The 10,717-nt window shown below is 48.7% G+C and overlaps 1 protein-coding gene across 4 annotated transcripts in view; it reads right to left on the reverse strand.

The window, feature by feature from the left end:
• XYLB (xylulokinase) overlaps positions 1 to 1,618 on the reverse strand; it is a 56,632-nt gene extending 55,014 nt beyond the window's left edge. For all 4 annotated transcript variants that reach the window (XM_042957036.1, XM_042957034.1, XM_042957035.1 and 1 more), the window contains exons 1-2: positions 1,536 to 1,618; positions 761 to 843 (exon numbers count right to left, since the gene is read on the reverse strand). In XM_042957036.1, the coding sequence (XP_042812970.1) occupies positions 761 to 843; positions 1,536 to 1,592 (140 nt within the window). In that variant the 5' untranslated portion in view covers positions 1,593 to 1,618. The remainder of the gene's footprint in view (positions 1 to 760; positions 844 to 1,535) is intronic.
• Positions 1,619 to 10,717: the final 9,099 nt, after the last annotated feature.

The raw sequence follows: 10,717 nt of genomic DNA on the forward strand, positions 1-10,717 counted from the left end.
TGATCAGCTTCCGCAGGTTAAGGGTTCAGTCCTACAGGACTGCCCTCCCCACCCACTTCAGATGCCAGGCCCAGGCCCCAGGCTATTACCTTCTGACCAAACAGCTACAGATGGGGGGTTCCAATGACCTTAGGTTCTTTTAATGTGCTTGAGCAGCTCACAGAAGTCAGGGAAATTAAAGGACGTGATAAAGGACAGATGAAGAGATAACATAGGGCGAGGTATGGGGAAAGGGCACCGAGCTTCCATAACCTTTCCAGGCACTCCACTCTGCCCAATCTCCACTTGTCAACCAATCCAGAAGCTCTCTGAACCCAGTCCTTTTGGGTTCTTATTAAGACTTCATTACAAAGTCATTACAAGGTCAATGACTAAGTCATTGGCCATTGTGGCCATTGGCCATTGGCCATTGAACCTCTGGCTGAAAATTCCAACCCTCTAAAGACAATCTAAAGATTGTCTTCTTGGCAACCAGCCCCAGCCCCTGGGTGGGGTCCAAAAGTCATCTTCATTAATGTAACAAAAGACACCTTTATGCCTCTCAACCCTTAGGAATTTCCAGGAGGTTTAGGAGCTGTGAGCCAGGAACTGTGGATGCAGACCAAAGGCACAGGAGAAATATATTTTGACCATCTAAATGACCAAACACGTATTTTTTACAAATCACAATCTCACACCAGAACAGTGTGGCTCATGAATATAAAAGGTGGAGGGAGGACCCCAAAACCAACCCTCCGCCACACATCCACTGGGTACATACCCGAATTCTAGAAGGTCTCTGTCAAAGTGCGCACTGTCCTCGTAGAACACATTCAGCTCTGCATCAACAGCAACAACTTTCACCTGGAAGGGATTTTTTAAAATGGTGTATAGAATTTGCCACAGCAAAGGAGCCCCCTGGCACCCCACGCCCAGTCTGAAGGCACCTTTTGACTCCGCTCGCCCATCTGCAGAGCCCTGGGAGCGGCACAACCCGTCCTCGGGCCAGCAGCGCTGGGTACGCCGACCCGGACACGCCGGGGTCAACCACGGGAGGAACAAAGTTCATGTGTAGAGCGTGCCCACTCCACTGAAACAAGTTTCAGGCGGTGATCCGGTTCCAGGTCACTGGTTATGCCTGTGTGCCTGTCTACCCGTTTGCGTGTTCTCGAGTCTTAGGCGGCCGAGTTCCCTCGGGTCCCTGTCACTCGGGCGCCCGCACCGACGCGCGAGCCCCCTCCGGGACCCCGGCCGCGCTGCGCGCTTCCCGCTACGCGCCCGCGGGATCCCGCCGGGGTTGGGAGGCGGGGGCGCCCGCCGTTTCCGGGAGGGCCGGGGTCCAGGCCGGGTCGCGGTCGCATCTTGAGGGCGGGCGGCACGGGTAAGGCGTCTCGGTGGAGGGGACGCCGATCCCCCGGGGGAACCCGAGAGGGAAGCGCGCCCGCGGCTCGGCCCCAGGGTTCCCCGCGCCCGGGTCCCGCCAGCCCGGCCCGGCGTCGCGGAGGAGGCGGCCCGCCCCGTCCCGCCCGGCCCGGCCCTGGGGCCCGCGACGGTACCTGCTGCGTGCTGAAGTCCCAGCCGAGGCAGCAGCGGCGGGCGGCGCGCTCGGCCATGGCTGCGGAGGGGCCGGCGGCGCGTCCGTCCGTCCGTCCTTCCCGCGGCGTGAGTGTCGCCGCGCTCCAGCGCCCCGAGACGCCGGGCCCGCCCCTCGCCCCGCCCGGCCGGACTCCAGGACCCGAGTCACCCGCGGGCTAGCGCTCTGGCGCCGCCTGCGGGGAGACGGTGCAGGGACGCGCGTCCTGCCGGGTCCTCGGGCTTCGCACCTGGGCAACATACCGGTACCCCCTGCGCCACCTTCTCCCTTCCAACCCTCCTCCGGCCTCCTCCCCATCCACGTGTGCTCTCCGCAGAGGCCTTGCCCTAACGCCGCCTGGCTTCCCGCGGAGGACGTCTGGACCAGAGGTTCCGCCTTTAAGCTGGATTGTCCCTGCCTGTCTCTCTAGTGGCCCTGGAGACTTCTGTGGCTGTCTCTTGGGTACTAAGGCGACTGTCCACTCATGGTGGTGACACAGAGGTCACAGAGAAACGTCCCCTGGGGCTGCAGGCACTGGGATCCACGGGCCCTGTCATGTCCCAGCAGATCTGAATGGTTACCCCGCTCTGACATGTGCCACATCCCACCTCTGTGTTTAAATGTTCTTTTAAATTTTTTTTTACTTATTTTTGAGAGAGTGAGAGACAGAGCACCAGCAAGGGAGGGGCAGAGAGAGAGGGAGACACAGAATCGGAAGCAGGCTCCAGGCTCGAGCTGTCAGCACAGAGCCCGATGCAGGGCTGGAACCCAGGAACCACAAGATCAGACATTCACCCAGGCACCCCCCCCCCCAACGTCTATTTAAAATCTGAGCTGTGGATGCTCCCTACAGAAAGGCTCATTCACACCTGTGGTCAGCTGATTTTGATATTCTAATGTGTGCCAGATGTGGTGAAGGAGGCATGAGAAATAAAATCAGACCCACTCCCTTCCCCCCTAGAGCTGAGGACACCTTCTCTTCCCCGTGCTCCACCTGGCTGTGTCATTCTCATTCCTAGGACTGACTTCTTCCCTCTCCCAGGGGCTTCCCAGCCCATCAGAGCCCCTCTCATACTTTTTGCGATGGCCTGATTGATTACCTGCCTGTCTCTCTCACTGAACTTGAGCTGCTTGGAGCCCAGATGCTCCTCTTGGCCCAAGGTCCCAACATCAGTGGCAGAGCTGGGCCCAACGCCAGCAAGTCTGATTCCAGAATCTGCATGTTTAACCACTAAACCAGCCAATTCTCTGAGCAGCCTTGTGAGAAGGCCCGTGGCAAAACACAAATATCTCATGAAGGCCAAGGCCACTGGCTCCTTTTCAAGCTCTCTTACAGGGTGGCCTTGTCTTGTTCAGGGGTGCCTCTCTCTATGGGCTGTGGCGCCTCTCCCATTCTGGTGACTCATCCTTTCTTTTGATGCAACAGCCTTTTCACCCTGGCCAGAGAAGGCTGGAGGTCCGAGAGGCCGTTTGCCTACATCTGGAAGCTGCACACCCACAACTTACTCCATTAGCAAGGAATGAAGACAGAAATCGTAATTCCAAGCTGTCGATGCCTCTCAGGTTGTCCTCTGTGTTGATGCCCTGAAAAAGCACACTGAGTAGTAGAGGTGGTTACAGGGGACCCTGGGGAAGTGCTGCCGTGGCCTGAGCACAGCTAGTCTTTTGCCTATTTTGCTCCAAACTTGAACCTGGCTCCCTGCACGGAACCGATTAAAGAGCCCCTGCACAGACTTCGGAACAAAGCAGAAACTGCCCCGGAGGGGTCTCTCTGCAGTGACCAGGATAACTACAGTCCCCAGCAAGGCTCCTTCCTTCATCCAGGCCCTAACTGCTACCTCAGCCTTAGGGCATAGCAAACCCCGAAAGGAAGTCACGTGATCAGAGTTGCATATTAGGAGGATGGTGTGTGGAGAATAGGGGCAAAAGGCAGGAAGGGAAAATCCATTAAAATGTGGTTGCAGGAAGCCTGAGGCAGGGCAGAGGTGCTGATGATGGAGACAAGTAAATGGAGTCACGAGATGTTGGGGAAGCTCCAGGAACCACGCGGACTGAGAGGGGGAGGGGTCAAAGGCAATGCCCAGGTTTCTGGTTTAGGAACTGTTGATGCACAACAAAGCACCCTCAAACTTGGTGCTCAAACTTAGAACAATAATCTCGTAGTCTCCCTCACTTATCAGCAGGTCTCCTGGGGGCAGCTGATCTAGACTGGGCTCGGGCGGAGTGGTTCCACATGTCTCTCATTCTTCTCTTCATGGGGCCAGCAGGGTACCCCAGGCCTGCTCTTCTCATGGAAGCAGAGGGGCAGAGGAGGGCAAGGGCAAATCTGTGAGGCCTCTGAAGGCCTAGGTTCAGAATTGTCATGCCGCACTTCCTCCTCTGTGCCACCCGCCAAAGTCTCGTGGACGGCCCAAAGTCAAGTGGTGGGGATGGGACAAGGGCATGGCTGTGGATGCAGGGAGGGGTGAAGAACTGGGCCACTGATGCAATCAGCCGCAGGCCCCCACCAGATGGAGCGTGGTTCCATTTCCTGAGTTAGGAAACATGGGAGGAGAAGCAGCTGGGGGGGCAGGGAAGATGGCGAGATTAGCCAGGACCTGGTAAGTTTCAGGTGCTTGTGGAGACATTGAACAGGATGTTGGATAAGCGGCCTCCAGCTCAGGAAAGAGCTCTGGACCAAAGACAATGATTTGTGAGTTATGAGTTCCCCATAGGAGCGGACTAGCTTGTCAGAAAGGGCTCGGGGTGGGACAGATGGAAAGCCCCAAAGGGAACTGGGAAGGACAAGTCAAAGACAGATGAGGAAGAGATCATGAGAGAGGGGTGTGGTGGAAGCCAACGGAAGAACTTTCTGGAAGGGGAGGGGCTCACCAGGGCTAAATGCTGCGTGGGAACCTGTCCCCTGGTTTACCAGTAAGATGGCAGGTCATTGAAACTTTAACAAGAACAGACTCAGCGGAGCCCCTTAGGTCTTACTTTTTTGGTGCTTTTTAAAATTTGGCACTGTTTTTATGGTTTATTCATATTGTTATGTGTATACCTACTTTTGTGGTTCCAAAACGGTGCCACGTGAACTGCTAATTCGAGGCAGTTCATAGCTCCAACATTAGATTGTGCTACATTCCTTTCTGGAGCAGACCTGTGCCGTCAACACGTGCAGTGAGAGGCAAGTACTGCAGGGAAATCAAGGCAGAATGGACAATAACAACAACGGGGCACCTGGGTGGCTCAGTTGGCTAAGTGTCTGACTTTTGATTTCAACTCAGGTCGTGAGCTAACAGTTCATGGGGTAGAGCCCCATGTCGGGCTCTGCGCTGACAACACGGAGCCTGCTTGGAATTCTCTCCCTCTCTCTCTGCCTCTCCCCCGGTCATTCTCTCTCTCTTTCAAAATACATAAACTTTAAAAAAAGAAAAGGAGGACAGCAGTGTTCAATGCAACGCCAACGCTTGAGAAGTTGGGCAGTGTCCAACAGGCACGACCATTGTCTTAGTAAGTTATTCCGGTTATTTAAGAATGAAATGAAATAGTATTTTCTCCTCAATTTACGTGCATTACTTTCTTCAGATAGCTACTAAGTTATTAGGACATAAATATATATTAAGCTCTTTGGACCTAACTACTTAATACACAGAATCGTTAGCCATTGCTTCTGGCCTAGGAGTTCCATGGAAAAATTGTTGAAATTCTAAGTGTGCCGTGAAGTAAGAACATTTGGGAACCCATGATCTAGTTATTTCCATCTCACTGCTCCGTCGGAGTCAATAGCATGCCAACCCCACATTTTACTGTCCAGGCTCCCAGTGACACCCGAGTGGATTCCAGTTCCCCATTAACGCAAACAGCACTGCACGGAACGTCCTCATCCATGGCCCTATGGACCTGTGCGAGGAAATTTTTCTGGGTTATATATACAAGAGTAGGATTTATACTATGTGTGCATAACTAATTTGATTGGAGTGCTGGATTACTCCCAATGTACTTCTATCCCCACATCGTTTTGGTTTTTTTAGTGTTTTATTTATTTTTGAGAGAGAAAGGGAGAGAGGACAAGTGGGGGAGGGGCAGGGAGAGAGGGGAATAGAGGATCAGAAGCGGTTCCACGCTGACAGCAGCCAGCCAGCCCAATGCGGGGCTCAAACCCCTGAGATCGTGACCTGAGCCAAAGTCAGACATTCAACTGACTGAGCCACCCAGGTGCCCCTTCTTACCCCACATCTTATATAAAGCCCTTGTGAAAATTGGTAAAAGGAAACTTCGTTTAGAATAAAGTGCAGAGGCCAGCAGGGGGAGCTCTAACACCCTGCCACTTGTCAATTGCAGACTTACTAGGAAGAGAAGGACCTTGCTCTCGGCTACTACTTAGTCACCACTTTACTATTCCCGCAAGAGGAAGAAAGCCCTCTTCATCCACCTCCGAGAGCCAAGCCAATGAGAGACAGTCAACTCAGCCAATCAAAAGCCACTACATTTCATACTCCCAGTTTCCTCCAACGGACCTTTTGTTTTTAACAGCCTCCCCAATTTCCCCATTTCCTCTATAAATGAGTGGTCCTCTCCTTTGTTCTGCCTATGGTTTTGTAGTAGAGTGGCTGTCCTTGATTATAGTGCTCTGCTATTCCCAAATAAACCCATTTTTGCTGATAAAATAACTATCAGTTTTATTTATTTATTTTTAAGGTTAACACCATCCTTCTAACGTTTGCCAATCTGATAGGTGAGGGACGGTTTCTCGTTACTGTTTTAATTTGCATTTCCATTATTACTGATGAATTTAAGCATCTCTTCGTATATACTCATTAGACATTTGGGGTTTCCCATTCAGTGGCTTCCTGCTTATGCCTTTTGTCCATTTTCCAGTTGGGAATTTTTGTCCTTTAGTTGTGGATTTGCAGGAGTTTCTTACTTTTCAAGGTATAAATCCCCTGTTTGAGATGTCACAAATCTTTTCTCCCAGTATGCCATTTATCTTCTGACTTTGTCCATCTTGCCCTGTGTTGACTGGAAATCTCTAAGTTAAATAAAATAAAAGCCATCATTTTTTTTTTTTTTTGCCTTTGTGATGAGGCTATTTGATCTTCTTTAAGTGCTGTTACCCTACTCTCAGACCACAGAGCTATTATCTGACATTTTCTACAAAGATATCAGCCTTGATTTTCTCTTATTAATAAGGTCTTTTATTTTTTTTAAGTTTACTTATTTATTTATTTATTTATTATTTTTTTTTTAATTTTTTTTCAACGTTTTTTATTTATTTTTGGGACAGAGAGAGAGAGACAGAGCATGAACGGGGGAGGGGCCGAGAGAGAGGGAGACACAGAATCGGAAGCAGGCTCCAGGCTCCGAGCCATCAGCCCAGAGCCCGACGCGGGGCTCGAACTCACTGACCGCAAGATCGTGACCTGGCTGAAGTCGGACGCTTAACCGACTGCGCCACCCAGGCGCCCTGAAACTAGTTTTTTATCCCACCCAGCCTACGGCAGTATTCATTAATACTGACCTATTGAAATCATCCAGGCTTATATATATGTTTCTTGATGAGTTGTTTCAAGAGTGAAAAGTTAGGAGTAATTCATAGCTTTAATTCCTATCCCTTTCACTTCTAAGACAAAGAGGAAAATCACTGAATCAAAAATAATCAGAAATTAGGGAATGAAATAGACAATTATAATTCAGGTTGACTAATTTATTATATGTCTGAAATTTTATAGATTTCATCTTGGGATGTGTTTCGAATTAAATCATTCTTCTGTCCATTCTATCGCAAAGGTAGCACAAATTCTTTGTGAGATCAGCGGAAAGCTGTTATGAGAGAAAAGAAATATTTAGAATTTAGCTCCTAGCTGGGCAGACATCAGAGAGATTTATTTGTCTAAGTTTGAGGGTAAAAGTCGGTCCTGCCTCCAGTTAAATAAGTAACTCATTTAGCTTGAGGTTAAGATTTTTTTAAGCTGATTTTTGTGTTTATATCTGGAGAAAAGTTTGATGGACTTTGATATTTAAGCAGATTGTCAACAGCCCTGAGGAGAAAAGTGCTTATTTTCACCGGAGTGCGGCTACCCCTGCTGTTTATGTGTTTGTACTCACCTCAGAAGCAAATTTGATTTAGGAAAATTAAATGTTGGTGTGGATATCTTCCATTTTTCTGGCTTCGTTGCATTTGTACCTTAATACCTGTCTTTCCCCACCTCCGTGAACATTTGAGGAAGATAATTACACCTGTATACACGAAAGAAAGGCCTGGAAAGATTAACTCCAAGTAATTAACAATTATCTGTGAGAAAGAGACCTAGAAGCTCTTGGTTAGGAGGTGACATTTTAATTAACTCTATCTTGTTGGGCTTTATGTTGTTGTTGTTGTTTGGCTATGGCTGATGAATTACTGAACTTTCAACTTTTGGACTAAAAGAATTTAAAAAAAGAAATCAAGAAAACAAAACAACAATAATGGGGGGTTATCAAGGCGTTTAGGACTTTTAACTTAGTCTCTTAAATAATTATGGGTCAAAAAGGAAATCAAAATCTGACACACTACTTAGAAAGCAAGAAAATGAAAGCATCCTTAGCAGAATCTTTGGAATTGACTCAGAGGTGAATGCATATGATTGAATATTTTCTTTAAAGAATGAAAAGAAATTAATTCTATGTAATGAGTACAATTGTGTACCCCCCAAAATAGTGTACAAGTTCTAACTCGTAATACCTGTGGGTATGACCTAATTAGGAATTAGGGTCTTTGCAGATGTAATCAAGTTAAGATGAAATCACCTAGATTAGGGTGGGCCCAAATCCAATGACTGGTGTTTTTATGAGGAGGGAAATTTAGACACAGACATACACGGGTGGGGAGGGGGAAGGGGGGGGGCATGTGAAGACAGAGGCAGAGATTGACGCAAGGTGTCTACAAGCCAAGAAGCCCCGAAGATTGCCAGAATCTAGAAGAGGCAAGGAAGGATTCCTCCCTAGATCCTCTGGAGGGAGTGGGGCCTTGCCCAAATTTCAGTCTCAGACTTCTAGCCTGCGAAACTATGAAAGATAAGTTTCTGGGGCACCTGGGCGCCTCAGTCGGTTGAGCGTCTGACTTCGCCTTAGGTCATGATGTCACGGTTCCTGGGTTCGAGCCCCGCGTTGGAATCTGTGCTGACAGCTCAGAGCCTGGAGCCTGCTCTGGATCCTGTGTCTCCCTCCCTCTCTGCCCCTCCCCCGCTTGCACTCTGCCTCTCTCTCAAAAATAAATAAACATTAACAAAAATTAAAAGAAAAAGATAAGTTTGCATTTCAGCCACCCATTTTGTGGTACTTTTTCTTTTTTCTTTTTTTTTTTAGCAGCTCTAGGAAACTAATAGAGCCCATAATTCAGGAGGTTAGTAAAGAAAAGAACAGAAGAAAAGAAAAGAAAAGAAGAAAAGAAAACGTGAGCCGGTAGGAAAGCAGACAGGAGACAAAAAAGGCGAAAACAATAAGAAAATGGTACAAACACAAAACTGGTAAATAACTCAAGAGCTAGTCTTTGACTCCAGAGAAAAAGATGAACCTCTTCCGAAACGTAAAACGAAAACAAAAGCAAATCTTCGTAAAGAGCTAAACCCACAACGTGGAGCCACGTGCTGTTGTCAACACTCAGGCCTCGTCACCAGGTCGGTCAGGCATCCAGGACCCAGATCTCCAGGCCCTGCCAAAGCCCGGGGCAGGGACACTCCCTGAGGATGCCCCACAAGGGACCCTGGATCCAGTGCCCTGTGAAGATTTGTCCTTCACCTTCTCATCTAAATGGGTGAGGAAGGTGACAGCAGAGCCACTGTCCCTTCCTTGGAGGACAGCTGGTAGCATAGGACAGCAGGAGACCACTGAAAGACCGGAGCGGGGGAACAGTGTGGTCGGGGTGCACTTCTTTTTGAACTGGGGGTTCACTTTTGAAACACGAAGCTGAAATTGTAAAAATATATTGATTTTACTATGCTGACAATAGATAACCATATGTATCGGCTCATTCTTTTCATTCATTCATTCATTCATTCATTTTTTAAATGTTTTACTTATTTTCGAGAGAGAGAGAGAGAGACAAAGCGTGACTGGTGGAGGGGCAGAGAGAGAGAAGGAGACGCAGAATCCAAAGCAGGCTCCAGGTTCCGAGCTGTCAGCGCAGAGCCCCATGCGGGGTTCGAACTCGCGAACCGCGAGACCGCGACCTGAGCTGAAGTCAGACGTTGAACTGACTGAGCCACCCAGGCACCCCTAATGTGCTAATTCTTATAATAGAGCGTGAATCAAATGTCAATTTGCTGGCATAACCTTTCCGACAAACTGTAGACTGGAAAACACTTTACATTTGTTTTGAGTTTATTTTTTTATTTCGAGAGAGACTGGGGGGGGGAGGGGCAGGGAGAGGGAGAGACAGAATCCCAAGCAGCCTCCGCGGTGTCAGCACAGAGCCTGATGCAGGGCTTGATCTCACAACCAGGAGATCATGACCTGAGCGGAAATCAAGAGTCTGATGCTTAAGTGACAGAGCCACCCAGGTGCCCCAGCACTTTACATTTTAAGTGTCACACACTTAAAAAGAGGGTTTGTTTGGCAAAAAATATTCGTGTTTTCCCAAGGAATGCTTAGTTTATTCACTACAATTTTAAAACCTTTTCCATGGTGACCTTTGAAAATCCATGAAACTAGATAGAATGGTAAAATGAACCCCCATGGATCCATCACGCAGCCCCCAAATCATTCACCTATGGCCAGTCCTGCCCAACCACACCCCCCACCCATCATTTCCCCCACTTTATTATTATTTTGAAGCAATCCCAGATGTGATAGCATTCCATCAGTATGTAGTTATTTAACAATTGGGGGGGTGAGGTTGGCGCCTGGGTGGCTCAGCCGGTTAAGTGTCCAACTTCAGCTCAGGTCATGATCTCACAGGTCATGAGTTCAAGCCCCACGTCGGGCTCTGTGTTTACAGCTCAGAGCCTGGGTCCTGCTTTGGATTCTGGTCTCCCTCTCTCTCTATTCCTCCCCTGCTCACTCTCTCTCTCTCTCAAAAGTAAACAAAGAATTAAAATTTTTTTTTAAATTTTTTAAGTTTACATATTTATTTTGAGAGAGACAGAGAGAGCACCAGCAGGAAGAGAGGCAGAAAGAGAGAATCCCAAGCAGGCTCTACAAGGTCAG

The sequence above is a fragment of the Panthera tigris genome, chromosome C2 (assembly GCF_018350195.1).
Source record: "Panthera tigris isolate Pti1 chromosome C2, P.tigris_Pti1_mat1.1, whole genome shotgun sequence".
In the NCBI taxonomy this organism is placed as follows: domain Eukaryota; kingdom Metazoa; phylum Chordata; class Mammalia; order Carnivora; family Felidae; genus Panthera; species Panthera tigris.